Source organism: Fusarium musae, chromosome 1 (genome assembly GCF_019915245.1).
Source record: "Fusarium musae strain F31 chromosome 1, whole genome shotgun sequence".
Taxonomy (NCBI): domain Eukaryota; kingdom Fungi; phylum Ascomycota; class Sordariomycetes; order Hypocreales; family Nectriaceae; genus Fusarium; species Fusarium musae.
This window is the reverse complement of record NC_058387.1, coordinates 3057966-3073584: the sequence shown is the minus strand read 5'-3', so window position 1 is coordinate 3073584 and position 15619 is coordinate 3057966. Positions and strand designations below refer to the sequence as shown.

At 49.4% G+C, this 15619-nt stretch overlaps 4 protein-coding genes across 4 annotated transcripts; 2 read left to right on the top strand and 2 right to left on the bottom strand.

Moving 5' to 3' along the window:
* Positions 1-1340: 1340 nt before the first annotated feature.
* Positions 1341-3014, top strand: J7337_000926 (uncharacterized protein; the record flags this gene model as incomplete). The annotated part of the gene is made up of 4 exons (XM_044818672.1): positions 1341-1365; positions 1427-1634; positions 1687-1896; positions 1952-3014. 4 exons carry the CDS (start codon positions 1341-1343, stop codon positions 3012-3014), a joined length of 1506 nt encoding a protein of 501 aa, XP_044686374.1.
* Positions 3015-3711: 697 nt separating this feature from the next.
* On the bottom strand, positions 3712-5881 carry J7337_000925 (uncharacterized protein; the record flags this gene model as incomplete). The annotated part of the gene is made up of 2 exons (XM_044818671.1): positions 3712-5502; positions 5579-5881. The coding sequence occupies 2 exons, from the start codon at positions 5879-5881 to the stop codon at positions 3712-3714; spliced, it is 2094 nt and encodes a 697-aa protein (XP_044686373.1).
* A 2494-nt stretch (positions 5882-8375) lies between these two features.
* VPS10 (vacuolar protein sorting/targeting protein PEP1) lies at positions 8376-12976 on the top strand (the record flags this gene model as incomplete). Its single annotated transcript, XM_044818670.1, has 2 exons — positions 8376-12298; positions 12349-12976. The coding sequence occupies 2 exons, from the start codon at positions 8376-8378 to the stop codon at positions 12974-12976; spliced, it is 4551 nt and encodes a 1516-aa protein (XP_044686372.1).
* A 1122-nt stretch (positions 12977-14098) lies between these two features.
* J7337_000923 (uncharacterized protein) lies at positions 14099-15181 on the bottom strand (the record flags this gene model as incomplete). The annotated part of the gene is made up of 1 exon (XM_044818669.1): positions 14099-15181. One exon carries the CDS (start codon positions 15179-15181, stop codon positions 14099-14101), a length of 1083 nt encoding a protein of 360 aa, XP_044686371.1.
* Between the last annotated feature and the right edge of the window lie 438 nt (positions 15182-15619).

The following is a 15619-nucleotide window of genomic DNA, read 5'->3' as shown; positions in this document are numbered from 1 at the left end:
TGTTTTGTCCCTCGGAGATCTAAGATGGAATCCACCATTTTCAATACCGAGCAGTGAATCCACATCTTCAACTCTTTACGTATTCTTTCAAGACTGATCGGATGCACAGACAGACAGAACCCGGCAGCATGGTCCAGGCGGTAATCTTCAGCGTGCGGGGGGGGCCCAGCCTAAAGGCGTTACAGCGTTACAGCGACTCACACTCTAGACGTTCTAAGGCTCCCCACCTCCACTGCAATAGCGTCACCTCGGTCCCTCTCCACCAATGCCCGTGGTTATTCCTCAACGCTCGGAGCGTTTGACAGCTCGATCTCAGTGGCGTCTTAGTTGACTTTGGATTAGCATTTGCTGTAAGTGGTCAGAAGATGATTTGATCTGATACCAAGGATCCCTTTGCCCATTGGGGGGGTCGTTCAACGCCAAGCAACTGTCACCGACTGTATTGTATTACTCCCTCTCCTCTGAGTCTAGAATGATAAGCCCACCTCCAGCCCCTTCTCACAAGACCTTGACGTTATCTACTACCTTGTTTCTCTTTCTGCTGATTTGATTAATTGATTGTTGCGCACATGCAGTCCATCAAACTTGGCTGCCCCCATTTCGGCTCTTAACTTAAACATCGCATGTCAACTTATATATCAGCACATATCCACTCATCGCGACCACTACATCACTGTCCTTTCTAACTCCACTGCCTTCTTGGTGGCGATATGCCGACCGTCTCACTACGACTATCAGGACGATCAAGATATCAGCAAACCGATACATCGCCTCAAATACAACCACCTTTTTACACACCTTGAGTCGTTCGCTAAAGCACTGTGACCCTGACGAACCCCACGAACCAGCGTCCTCCGCCGACAAACCGCTTACTTACAACATATACCTCCCACTCACCTCCCACATCCGCATACGCCTACGCTTACAACTCCGACAACAATCCCCAGCGGAGGGCCAGCTCCAGTCATCCCACAGTTCGGGATCGACCAAGCGTGAGCTCGGCCCGCGCACAGCGCGCAGGCTCAAGCGCAAGAATGGCGCCTCACGATGTCGAGCGTGGGAGCATCAGCAAGATGAAGGAGGAGTCGCTCGCCCCTGGGAGTTCTTTTAGTATGCGCGAACCCGAGTACGGTGATATTTCCCCGCCTTCTTATTGGGACCGGTTCGTCGATGGGTTTAGGCGCGATCAGAGATCGAGTTTGTTCACAAATGATCCGTTGGGGCAGCATGAGGGATCCGGAAGGGTGCATGATGGAGCGCATTACTACGATATCCAGAGTGCCATGTTGAAGACGGCAAATTCAGGCCTTGCGAGAGAGTTGAAAGGAAGACATTTGCAAATGATTGCAATTGGAGGCTCCATTGGTGAGTACATTTATGGTGGCCACAGCATTCCTCGATGGAGAAAACTAAGACATAGACATAGGTACTGGGCTTTTTGTCGCATCGGGAAGAGCTTTGGCAGACGGAGGTCCAGCATCGATCTTGCTGGCTTTTACAATCGTGGGTGCCATGCTCTTTTGTACATGTCAAGCGCTGGGTGAGCTTGCAGTCATCTTCCCAATTGCTGGATCATTCTCATCGTGGGCGACTCGGTTCATCGATCCGTCTTGGGGATTCGCAATGGGGTGGAAGTGAGTGTTCTTCTTTTGCTGCTGGCCCGGCCTCATATACTGACTTACACAGCTACGCGATGCAATGGCTCATCGTGTTACCGCTCGAGATCATCGCCGCATCACTAACCCTCTCTTACTGGGACGAGAGTCTTACACGCGCCATTTTCGTCTCTGTGTTCCTAGTCGTCATCATAGTCATCAATATGTTTGGCGTCAAAGGCTACGGTGAAGCCGAATTCATCTTTTCCATCATCAAGGTCATTGCTGTTATAGGCTTCATGTAAGTGTATTCAACTACATGTTCTCAGCCGTTGCAGGATTAACATTCCACTCAGCCTTCTCGGCATCGTTCTCAACTGTGGCGGAACGCCAGATAGCGGGTACATTGGCGGCCGCTATTGGCAAAACCCTGGTGCTTTTAACAACGGCTTTAAAGGAATGTGCAATGTGTTTGTTACAGCTGCTTTCTCTTTTGCTGGCACTGAGCTTATTGGCCTTGCTGCCGCCGAAACAGCGAATCCGCGAAAATCGCTGCCAACGGCTTTGAAGCAGGTGTTCTGGAGGATCACGCTTTTCTATATCGTTGCCTTGACATTAGTAGGACTCCTCGTTCCACATACTGACCCTCGGCTCGTGGGCGGTAACAGCGATGCGGATGCATCAGCCTCACCTTTTGTGATAGCCATCGAAGAAGCCGGCATTCAGGTTTTACCATCTGTCATGAACGCGGTCATCCTTACTGCCGTCCTGTCCGTCGGTAACTCTGCCGTCTTCGGTTCCTCGCGTACCCTTGCCGCTCTTGCAAACCTTCGGCAGGCTCCCAAGATCGTCGGCTACGTCGACCGCAAAGGCCGACCACTCGTCGCTATTGCGATCGCAAGTGCGTTCGGCCTCATTGCTTTCCTTGCAGATCTGCCCGAACAAGGAGCTGTCCTTGACTGGCTCATGGCCATCTCAGGCTTATCAACCATCTTTACATGGGGCTCTATTTGCGTGTGTCATATCCGTTTTCGCCATGCGTGGGCTGCCCGTGGCCGCTCTGTCTCCGAGTTACCCTTCCAATCCCAGGTCGGCGTTGTGGGTTCTTGGGTTGGTATCACACTGAACGTTCTTGTCATCATAGCGCAATTCTGGGTCGGCGCCTTTCCCATCGGCTGGCAAGAATTAACAAGCGCCCAGGTCGCGCAGAATTTCTTCCATAAATGGGTTGGCGCACCCTGCGTTTTGGCCTTTTATATATTCCACAAGCTTTATTTCCGGACTACATTTGTGAGAATACGAGATATGGACGTCGACACTGGACGTCGGGACTTTAACGTCCCTATCCTTGTCGCCCAGGAACGAGAGGAACGAGAAGGATGGCCCCGATGGAAGAGATATTATAAGTTCATGTGCTGAGCCATGAGAATTATGACGAAATAAGAAGAGGCGTTGGATATATATATATATATATCATTGTGAATTTGGTAATTACCCAGGTTAGTATGGAGTTGAACTGGATGTGCTCAGAGCGCAGGATTCGTTACTTATGACCACCCACTATACTACATTCATATTTGCGCTTGTAATGCCGTGTTTTTGCACATCCGTTTCGAGCCAATTCCGTACCGCTGCGAAGTTGTGCTGGCGTCACACAATCAATAACAAGCCACGGCATCAATTAATATCAATCACTGAAAGACACTCGCATACCGCGTATGGTAAGTTTCAGAAAGTGTTATAGCAATGGTATCTAATTCGAGTCCCTCATATGTTTATACGTCGTTTTGTGAACACGCCCGCATCTGATCGTTCACTTCCTGCCAAATAATTTATCTTCGGCAGCCAACCTACATAAGCGTGGCCCTAAAATAAGCAAATAAGAAAGATTAAGGTAAAGGCAAAAGAAAAAGATAAAAGACGAAGCTTCGAGTGCTATGATGATTTTTCAGGCGGTGTTCTTAAGGCGGAAAGTAATGAAGCCTCATGAATCATAACTCGTGCGTTCGCATGCAGGTATGCACACAACATAAGCGAAGACTGTAGGAACAGGACAGGGTGCACATTTGGGTCTATTTAAGTCTGAGTGTTCTCCCTAGCAAAGCACTCTTCTCCTCTAAAAGTCCCAGAAGTCCTTCTTGGAGGGTGCGTTCTGTCGTGTGGGAAGAGGCTGCTCGTCCAGTTCACCGTAGAGCCAATCTCGGTTGGTACCCTTTCGACCACCCATGCCGTCGCCTGCAATGTTGATCTTGTGCTTATCTGTGTTCTCTCTGACTTCGTTGGTGGGCGCGGTGCTAGATCCTGGTGTTCGGGTAGGAATCGATTTGGTGGCTGTTGCTTGACCGCCAGATGTCTCACTCGTCTCGTTGTAGAGCCAGTCTCGGTTGGTACCCTTCTTACCGCCCATGCCATCGCCTGCAATGCTGATCTTGTGCTTATCGGTGTTCTCCTTGATTTCACTGGTAGGTGCAGCGTTGGATCCCGGTGTTCTTGTAGGGATAGGTTTGTTGGTCTTTGAGTCACCAGCTGTCTCGCTAGTCTCATTGTAGAGCCAGTCCCGCTCAGTGCCCTTCTTGCCGCCCATGCCGTCGCCTGCAATGTGAATTTTGGCACTCTTGGTCAAGGGGACGCCCGACGCAACAACATTGGGTTGCTTGCGGGTGGGAATCGACTCAGGGACATCTTGAGTCTCTCCATAGAGCCAGTCCCGGTTGGTGCCCTTTCGTCCTCCCATACCATCACCGGCGATGTTGATCTTGTGGCTATCGGTGTTCTCGGTTGGTCGGTTTTCCTTCTGGGCGGCAGGAGACCTGTCGTATGTGTCCCAGTTGTGTTGCATCATTTGGACAGCTTTTTGGTGGCCTTCAGGGACACGATCTTTGGGGTGGGCTGGTGACTTGTCACTGATATCGAAATGGTGGTCAAAATCTTTCCCACGGTCTTTCACGTTGGTGATGTTGCCTAAAGCGCGTTCGTTTTGTCCTACGTCCTCCTTGTCAAACAATTGATTCTTATAAAGCCCTAGGCCCTCGTTATGAGCATAGCCCGGGGGATGGGAACCGGGGCGCGGTTGCTGGGGCACTCTCTCACTGTCGTCAAGTAGCTCGAAGTGTGCGTCGGCATCGCGTCTAGGCTTGGCAGCCGGGTGGCCTGGCGTCTCATCCACAGCATCCTTGTCAGTGTCCCAGTGGCGAACATCCTGGGTGCGCATAGTTCTGGAGGGCTTCACTTTCTGTGGCGTCACGAAATCCTGGAAAGACCATTGGCTGTCGTGCTTGGACTTTGGTCTTTCATCAAAGGATTGGCCCGGCTTGGGGGCGTCCTGAGGGTCACTACCATCGGCAAAGTCGAAATGAGAGTACTTCTTTGGGTTAGGGCGGATATATCGCTTGTTCTTGGGCTGAGGCTGCTCCTCCGGCTGCTCGACATGCTCTTGACCGTCGAAAATTCGCGAAGGCTGGAAGTTCTTACCCTGGCCACGCTTGGAAGGAGACATATTTCGACGGCCAGAGCTGGGTGAAGTGGGTTCGTCACCCAAGATCTCGGTGAAAGACCGCTGTCGAGGGCGGCTAGTGCCAGCGTAAGGAGATACAACACTGGCGGGCTCCGCTTCAATTTCATCTCGAGGACCAAACAGCCTCAAGGATGCATGGGGGTCGCGGAGGGCATTAGTGGAATTAGTTCGGTTTCGCGCAACGGTCTCGTTGTGGCTGGGGGCGACAGGGGCACCAGTGCCAGCCGTTCTGATGCAAGACTGGATAAATGCGATCTGCTCTCGGCTATCTCTAATGGGCCAGTTGCGGCCAGACTTTCCAATCACTTCAACTTGCTTGAGAAGCGAGCCCTGGTCCCATTGAAGTCGAATCTGGAGGATTTTGCCAGCTTCATCGAAGGTCACAAAGTGAGTCTGTGGGGAGCAGTTAATACTTGGTTCGTGTTGGCGCGAGGCAGAAAAGAGCACTCTAAGCAGAGAAGCAACGTACAACGGGGAGGTAAACATCACGGGCAGACAAAAAATTGTCATCAAGGCCAGGGAGATAAGGACCGCCTCCAGTTTGAAAGCCGAGACCTGTGTCAACTTCTAAAACAATGACGTTTTGTCCATCAACAATATTGAACACTTCCTCCTTCTTCTTTGCGACCTGCTTCTGGAGCGCATTCAGATGTTTGATGATCTCAGTAGGACCAGAAAAGGTCGTAGTCGTGGTAACGTAGTGCAGCGCAGCTGTATCGGCCAGCAGAGACGAGCTGGGGGCAGCAAGAAACTGCTTATAAGCGGCCGCCATGTTGATGACGAAGTTGCGACTTATGCAGGGTAAGGAACGTTGTTGGTGTCTCAAACGAGTTGTCGGCAGAAGAAGTAAACACAAAGAGCCACGGATTGGGGCGGCCGAGGCAGAAGAACACGACGGCGAAGACAACGATGATGCAAGAAACAAGTTGCGAAAGTTTGAGTTGGGGAGAAGGAGAATTAAAGTGAAGGGAGGATGGAAAACACGAATTCAAAACAAGCACGTGGAGTTGCAAGTGAAGGTGGGATTGGGATCTTAACTTAGTGTGAGAGTCAGGGGTCCAAAGGGACCTGCCTATTGGTGCTGCGAATAACGGCCCCCTACCTTACCTTGGACTTTAGTTCCCCTCATCTCCCTAGCCAAGCATGATGAAATCTAGGGATTTCCTCATGATGGCGCAGTCAAGAAGCTAACGTTTCTAATCTTGGTTGGATCTGAGGGGAAAGTTGAAATGAAAGGGATTATGGCCCTGGCTAGGAATGATGCACTTACACGACGCCTGTTTGTTTATGCCAGCCATAGGCTGCCGCTCTCATCCCGATTGTATATACCGAAACGGACGGTACCCAGAATGTTTGTTGGAGTAACAGATTAGTACCCAGTCGCAATTCGTTGTCTGCTGATAGAGAAATCTTGAGTTTCGCTGTGGCTTCAGGAACGCAATTGTGAGTAGTCCCTGAAGATACTCGATAGTCGATTTACCACTACCTACCTCCTCAGTTAGGTTAGTTACTCACCCACAAAGGAGTGACTTCAACCCTTAGAACTTTAAATCGAGGTTCGCGACATTCAAGCAAATCTGCCAAGTTGGACCATAATAGGCCACTCTTCATCTTTCCGTTTGTTTATGCTTGTTGGTTTCGTTTGCATAGGTAGACTAGGGGAGAAAAGAAAACTCGGGACCTTGACCTAAGCGATAAAAACAGTTAGGTAAATCTTGCCTAAGCTTATGGCACTCTTTGCTAAATTTATTTTCACACCCTGTATCAGCGTCCAATGTTTTCTTGTTCCATGAGAGTAGGCCATGTCGTGAAAGGATTAATAGCCCAGGCTAGCCCAGGTACGGACCCATTTGCCCTCGAGTCCCACTTGTTGACGGGATGAACATCAAGGTCAGGTTGACTCTTATCACAAATCTCAATAACTTTGAAGCTAGTGCCATTATATGCTGATGACCGCTCTCATTACGACTCGGTGGCGAAATATCACTGTATTGGAATCACATCAATGCATCGATAATGTATGCTTACTATGCTTGCACCCGCCTCTGCTCCGACTTGAGTCTACATCTCAAACGGGCATGGCTTTCATGTGAGACTAATGTACCGTACCTGAGAAATACGGAGCCCCGTGCCGAAACCAGGGGCCGCATCACCTCGCTACTCCACAACGTTTCAGCTCTTCTGATACACCTTTCCTATCTAGGAATATCTGGTTATTGCTATCAAAGGCAATGGCCCGTGGTAGAGCTGGCTCACTCTAATGGTGTACCGTAATGTTGATCACAAAACCATTGGCCATGAAATATATGGCGTGGAAGATGTGGCTTGGTGGCACTTGTTTTACCTACCTCAAATATACTTATAACTCAGCTTTACGAACGTCACGGATTGGATGCTGCTGTCAAATTGGCACCTTCTTGAGCCTGCACCTTTCCATAAGGAGTGTGTTTTCAGAAGCATCATGGGCTAAGTAGATAATATAGAGGCTGACGTATGCTATAATGTCTGATACTCACGAATTCATAGTGCAATTCAGTAAAAGGGACAAAGTAACGCCTCATGTGTGATGCCGAGAGTTTCGCCTTCACATCAAACATGATGGTTCGATCTCGGCGTGTTCGCCATTGCACAATACATATAAATCACTGGAATTTCATATCATCAAAGTCATCATTTGAATGCTTAGTTTGCTCTAGGTAGTTCAAGATTATTCACTGATCATCCATGTCAAGAATGCGATCTTCCAAACATGGCATTTAGACAGGTATGTACTGGTAGCGCCACTCCAGGCATTCCAGCACTGTTGAAGTGAGAAAAAGGAGGAACGAATAATGTTAGCTACATGGACAGGCGATACGGGGATCTCTATCAGCAGATTGTACTTGCGAATCATTTCCTTACAGCACATACCTAGGTAGGCAAGGTAGGTAGGTACTTTAGATAATCTTATCTTCATCAGAGCATCAGCCTTCACCAAGAGACTGACGAGGGGAGCAACTAACGTTAGTGTGGCGAAGCTCGACGCCACACCAACCGGGCGAAACAGCTGCCGCCTCATTGCTGACGTGCCTCGTAACCTTAACTCGTAAGGAGCAAAGTGTCCTACCTCTGATAAACTTCATCAACACGTTTCAGACACGACTTGCAATCGATACTTCGGAGCCAGCCACTTCTCTGTTGCACGAATTCTATCGAAATTGCGAGATCCTCGCACCTTCCGGCTGTGTTTGCTTCTTCATGATATCTTTACTGCAAGCTCAGCCGCAATGATGAGGTCCTCAGCTTGGGCCGCACTCTCATGGCGCGCCCTCATATTCTCTCTGTTATGGACAGCTGTGGCAGCAAAGCAGGACAAGCCGACGGTCGACGCTTCCGTCGCGAGGCATCCTCCTCTCAACCTGAATTACTTTGAGGATAGTGACGTCGTTGTCTTCCAAGATATCGAGGAGAGAAACATCTGGAGGTCCGAAGATGCAGGCAAAACATGGGCCCAAGTCCCTGACATCCCTGACCGAAGCGCAACCTTCCTGTACCTTCACCCCTTCGATTCCAATTCTGCTTTTGTTCTCACGAAAGATCGGAAGCACTACAAAACCGAAGACCGTGGCAAAAGCTGGAGTGAATTCAGCAGCGGCACGATGCCGAGTGCTTTCCAACCCGATACTCTTGTCTTCCACGCTGGCGACCCGAAGCGCATCATTTTCAACGGCATGAACTGCGATGGAATCTTTTGCGACGAGGAAACAACATATACAACTGATGGTTTCAAGACTGTGCAGCAGCTGCGTCCCAGCACCTCAGGTTGCTGGTGGGCCAAGACAAACCGAGAGTTCACAACTGGTGATGCTGAGCTGGACAAGACCAGAATTCTTTGCATCGTTACCGACCCTCTGAGTCTCTTCAAAACAAGCCAGAAGTTGTGCGTTTCGGATAACTTCTTTGCCAAGGGCAGTGGGGGAAAATTCGACGAATTCGAGCCAAGTTTGGACGGTCACCGCGATGTAACTGGCGTCGTTAGCATTGCAGCCGTCAAGAGCTTTATTCTTCTTGCCTCGTCATCCACTGGCAGTGATGAGATGACTCTCTTCGTTACCAGTGATGCTCAATTCTGGCACCGAGCCATGTTCCCCACAGACGACAGCCATGACCATTCCCACAAGATTAACCAGGAAGCTTACACGGTCCTCGAAAGCACCAACTACAGCATTCAAGTTGACGTGATGACTTCTCACCCGTCCACCCCTATGGGTGTCATCTTCACCAGCAACTCGAACGGTACATACTTTACAGAGAACATCCCGTACACCAATCGCAATGTCAAGGGCCACGTCGATTTCGAGAAAATCAGCGGAATTCAAGGTATCTTCCTGGTCAACACGGTCGAAAACGGCAAGGATGTTGATGCAAAGAATGCAAAGAAAGCTGTGGTGACACAGATTACATTCGACGATGGAAGAACCTTTGAGCCAGTCAAAGCTGGACAAGACCGCATTCACCTACATTCAATGACAGACATTGACAATATCGGGCGCATCTTCTCGAGCCCGGCCCCTGGTCTTGTTATGGGCAATGGAAACACGGGCGCCGCACTCGGCGAGTTCGAGAGTTCCAATCTTTATGTTTCTGACAACGCTGGCGTGTCATGGAAAAAGGCGCTTGAGGGCCCTCACAAATATGAGTTTGGTGACACAGGCGGTATCTTGGTCGCTGCCAGAGATTCTCTCAAGGAGGACGTCGATAAGATTTCCTTCTCTTTTGACTATGGAGAAAACTGGGAGTCCGCCCCGCTCCCTGATGGCTTGAAGGTGAGGCCTGTTATTCTGACAACTACTCAGGATTCGACGAGTCTCAAGTTTCTGCTTGTTGGTGAGAAGGACAGAACTTTTCACATGATTGCCATTAATTTTGAGGGCATGGAGAAGCGCACTTGCGAGAGTAAGGACATGGAGTCATGGTATGCACGTGTTGACGACAAGGGAGCGCCAACTTGCATCATGGGTCACAAGCAGACATACAACCGCCGCAAGAAATCGGCAGATTGCTTTCTCAAGGCCGACTTCCGTGACCCTGAACCCGTCATCGAGAACTGCGAGTGTACCGATGCCGACTTTGAATGCGACTACAACTTTCAGAGGGACCCCGATGACAACAAGGTCTGTAAGAAGGTTGGGCCAGTTCCTATTCCAGAAGGCTCTTGCAAGGGCAAGGATGAGACTTTCAAGGGATCGTCCGGGTGGCGCCTTATTCCAGGAAATACATGTACTCGAAAGAGTGGCTCTCAGAAGGATGACCCAGTTGAACGCAAGTGCTCCGATGGCGGCAGTTCCGGTGGCGGTTCAACGCCTGGTACTCCGGCCAGTGGTGAAATTTCGCTCAAGACCAATGAGTTCGCGGACATCAAAGGCAAGGACATGCAGAAATTTTACCTCATGGGTCTCGAATCTGAGAGCCCTACCAGCGAAGTTGTTATTGCTCGACCCATTGGTGATAGGCTACCTGACGGTAAAGTCGAAGTGGAAAACAAGCTATGGATCACAGCTGATCATGGCAAAACTTGGAAGCGCATTCTTGAAGGGGAGAATATCTTGGCCCTGATCCCTCATACCTACTTCAGGGAAGTCGTCTTCTTCCATACAGATTCTGAAAAGGTCATCTATACCATTGACCGCGGTCATAGCTTTCACAGCTTCAAGACGCCATTTTCTGATCCAGGTGCCGCAATGAGTTTCCATCCAGACAAGAAGGACTGGATGATCTGGATCGGAAAGCGATGTGGTGACGTTGCGGGTAGCAAGGATTGTTACCCTGAAGCCTCAATCTCAACTGATCGTGGTGACAACTGGAAGACTCTGCAACGCTACGCGACCAAGTGCGAGTTCACAGGAAACTCTGCCTTCAAGTTCCGCGCTCAGAAACAAATCGTCTGTCTCGTCCACAAGGACGAGAATGCTGACAACCACAAAACCATTGTCACAATTGAGGACTTCTCTGAGGACGACAGGATTATCCACAACGGTACGGTTGCGGCGTTTGCGACTATGAATGAGTTCATCCTCGCCACGGATGAGGTTATTGAGGATGGCAAGGAGAGCGCCGGCCTGCAAGCCATTGCTAGTATGGACGGAAAGCATTTTGAGGCAGCCCAATTTCCGCGCAACTTTCACGATTCTCACTCGTCATTGTACACCGTTCTTGACAGCTCCAACCACGCCGTCAACCTATTTGTCGCCACTGATCTTTCTGAAGGCCGACGCCGTGGCTCAATAATCAAGAGTAATTCTAACGGTACCACATATGTCCTCAGTGCATCCAACGTCAACTCAGACGAACTGGGTTACGTGGATTTTGAAAAAGTCGCGGGTCTTGAGGGCGTCACCCTTATCAATTCTGTTTCAAACCCTGATGACAAGAACGGAAAGAAGGTGATCCAGACAAAGATTTCGCACAACGATGGCGCCGAATGGGGTTTCCTGCCCCCTCCATCAAAGGGTGCAGATGGCAAGTCTTATCCATGCAGCTCCTCAGGTGATAGCAAATGCGCTCTTCATCTACATCACTACACAGAGCGAGAGAATAAGGGCAGAACTTTCTCAGCAAGCACTGCCGTTGGCCTGATCTTTGGCTATGGAAACGTTGGACCAAGCCTTGGAGATGTCAAGGATGCCGATACGTTCATGTCAGCTGATGGCGGAATCAACTGGAAGAGCGTCAAGAAGGGTGTATGGACATGGCAATACGGTGATCAGGGCTCGATCATTGTGCTCGCACAGCGTGCTACCCAGACGAACAAGATCAAGTCAAATATTGTCTCTTACTCAACCGACGAGGGCAATACTTGGACTGACTACAAGTTCACCGACAAGGAGGTAACCATTCAAGACTTGACATCTGTCCATAGTGGAACTTCACGAAACTTCTTGGTGTGGTACCAGACAGATGACAAGAAACTCTTCGCTGCCAACCTAGATTTTACAGGACTCACAAATCAGCCATGCAAGTACTCCGATGATTCTTCTTCAGATTACGATCTCTGGTCTCCTAAGCATCCCCTCCAAAACGACGACTGCCTTTTCGGACATAAGGCCAAGTATCTGCGAAAGAAGACGGATCGCAAGTGCTACAATCAGGCAAGCATGTCGCGATTGCGAGAATACGAAAACTGCGAGTGTACCCGGCGAGATTTTGAATGGTAAGTATTACAGTTGAACATCCCTGTGAATATAAACTAATCATTCTCAGTGCATATAATTTCGAACTAGACAACCATGGACAATGCAGTCTGGTTCCGGATCATGATGCCATCTCGGGCGAGGAGTGGTGTAAGCAACATCCCAATGAGACTTCGTACTTCGACCCTACAGGTTATCGTCGCATCCCCTTGACCACCTGCGAAGGTGGCCAAGAGCTGGACAAGACCTCCACAGAGCACGCCTGTGCAGGACACGAGGAGGATTTTGCACGCAAGCGTGGCACTTCAGGCTGGGCTATTTTCTTTGCTATCATCATCCCCATCGGACTGGCAGCCGCTTTTGGCTGGTATGCTTGGCGCAACTGGAGCGGCAAATTTGGACAGATCCGACTGGGTGATAACAGTGCAACCTTTGACAGCGAGCAGCCTTGGATCAAGTATCCCGTTATTGCCATTTCAGCGCTGGCAGCTGTTGTTGCTGCCCTGCCACTTGTCTTGACCTCCATATGGCGATCCGCCACTGGAGTCTACGAGCGCGTATCAAACCGAAGCAGGGGAGGCAACTGGTCAAGACGATATACCACACGCGATAGCTTCGCCCGAGGACGTGGTGACTATTCCATGGTCGACGACGACGAGGGTGAGCTACTTGGTGAGGAGAGCGACGAAGAGGTTTGAGCAGAAGAATGTACGAGCTACGACGTGAACCAGGACTGTACTATGATATGGTGTCTTATTGGGAGAACTTTTTTTGCGGAAAAGATGAATGCGATGGAATGATAGGAGCGTTTTGGTAAACAGAGAGGACTGGTAGTATAGCATGAGAAACAGAACAGAAAGTCAGACATACATGGTATAATTATCACTTTGAATGTGCCATGACTCCGTAACTCACTGCACGCGGAAGAATGAGACATACTTATCGTCGGATAGGGTATGATCTTACTCATCATACTCCAGCTCTCATCCCTTGAACATCGTGCTGACAGTCATCATTCAGCTCAGACATGCCAGCTAAGACTTGTATGAACTATCTGAGGCACAGGCAAGGAGGTAGTGACCGGAAGTGGATATTCGTCCCGGTCATTTCTTGTGCGAAAAACTCATGGCTTGGTGACAGATGCACGGGTATCACACTTGCCGTGTGATATATCCGTGCTGGCTGCATGACGAAGAATTTGATTGCTTGGCTGATAACAGATCATGTTATAACGTCCAGTGGACTGGGACAAGGCTCTCGAGATATTGCACGAATAGTGTAATTGAAGGATTTCGACAACTATGACAAGTCACAAAGGCACTACCTCTAGTCTATTGAGTTGTAGTTCATGTCACTAAGTGGTATTGTACAGATAGACCCATGCAGCTCTGAGCTATATGTCCATCATATTCGATTTATTTTTGCAATTCCAATCCCCGTTTGCGCCATGCTTGCGATGCTGCAGTCTGAAAAGAAGACTTTGCTATATTCATGTGCTTAATGCCATTGCGGTCAAGATTATTTCTCAACACAGAGAACACGCCATAATATTACTCCTTCAACTCCTTCCAATGAGTAACCGAGACTGTTTTGCTCATGCAATACCTGTATTTGAACCGGACCATAGCAAATGCGAAGTAGCGACAGGTCTAAGATGGCAATTAAACGATTTGGGGTATTTGATACTAAAGAAAAAACAAAAGAATGTATGGGATAATGCCTGCTGCTCAAAAATTGATGGCCAATACATGATTTCTTATATAACCTGAAACGCCTAGGTGCTGGTTGCACCATTGCAGGTGGCTGCGCTGCGGCTCGGACTATGACCGCTTGACTCGATTCCAGAATCTTCTCACGGTGCGGTTATCATGATCGACAGGATCTTCCCACTGGTCTAGAGCAGCGAGCTGTCTTTCAATACTCTGTTTGGGGTTGCTTTCACGAGCGTACAATGCTGGACTAGGTGTGTGATCTCCACGGCTTGAGCTCACTCGACTACCAGCCTGTTTCCAGCCATAGATCTGATCCTCGCTTTGGCGAAGATCTGGCCGTGTTAAGGTCATGCGAAGTGTCATTTCTCGGCTCGCTGCTGGGTCGTATATAGATTTCTCTCCTCTTGAGTATGATGAGTGCTCGTTGCTACTTCGTAGAGATCGAATATGCGGTGTCTTGTCGAACAATTGAGGAGTTTTTGGAGAATCAGGTTCAGCTGCAGAAGCATCGTCGCTGTATCTTGATGATCGATCATCTTCTAGGAAGCTTCGCAACCTGTCCGGCTCGTTTGCGGAGGCTTTGATCAATCCCGTTTGTGGTCGGGGTCCATCTTTGGAAGAGAATCCAAACTCAATGGCCTCATCAAATTTCTGGGGTGAAGCGAGATAAGCTCGAAGCTTCTTTCGAGCCTCAGGGTCTCGATAATGAGCGGCAGAAGGGTCGAGGGGTGGGGTCAAAGGAGAGGGAGACGCCAAGGGTGTTTGTCTGTTGGCAGATATCAACGACAGCGCGCGAGCACGAGACTTCTTCCGCACATGGCCAGATGAGCCAACACTGGAGCTGTGTGAGGCAGACGGCGGCAAAGCTGTGGGAGAAGCAGGATCTTCTCCTAGTCCATTGACAGAGGGTTTTCCAAAGGGCAGCTTATTAATTGATAAGTGACGTCGAAACGATGGTCTTCGGCTCTTGTTTGGAACCGGTATCTCTTCTCGCAGGTTGATATGATAGTCATCGAGATATAAACGGAGATCCAAACCATCTTCATCGTCAAGCCATCGGAAACTGTCGTAGAAGGAATCTGAACGCTTGATGTCTGAGCTCGTCATGGCTCTATCATTTTGCCTGGACAGCATACCCGAGAACGGTGACGTTCCTTCAGACAATCCAGGACTTGGGAGTGGCGACGGCATTTTGACCTCTTGAGGTGGAATATCGAATTTATTCGATGCTACTTCTGGCGTGTAGTTGGAAGTATTTTGTGACTTATACGCCAACTGGAGCTCTTTCTCAGTGAGGTGGCGGCGTTTTATCTTTTCAGGAAGGTTGGCGTAGAATTTTTGGTCCGTTTCAGCAATTCGCGGACGATCTGTGCGCAAGATAGAATCATCCGAAGTAACGGGCCTTTCTTGGTGCTCGTAGCTTCCTCTAGGTTTGGAGAGTGATGACCAAGGGGAGAGAAGCTGATCTTGTTCGACGCCACCGGGCCGTTGACAATGTCCTAGGTCGGGTGATTGAGCTAGTTGCGATCGCTCGATAGTTGAGAAGTACTGTTAAAGAGAAAAGTTCAGTATGAGGCACCAATCAAGTACGGCGAATGTAGCGATTAAATAGAGCAAATACAAAAATGC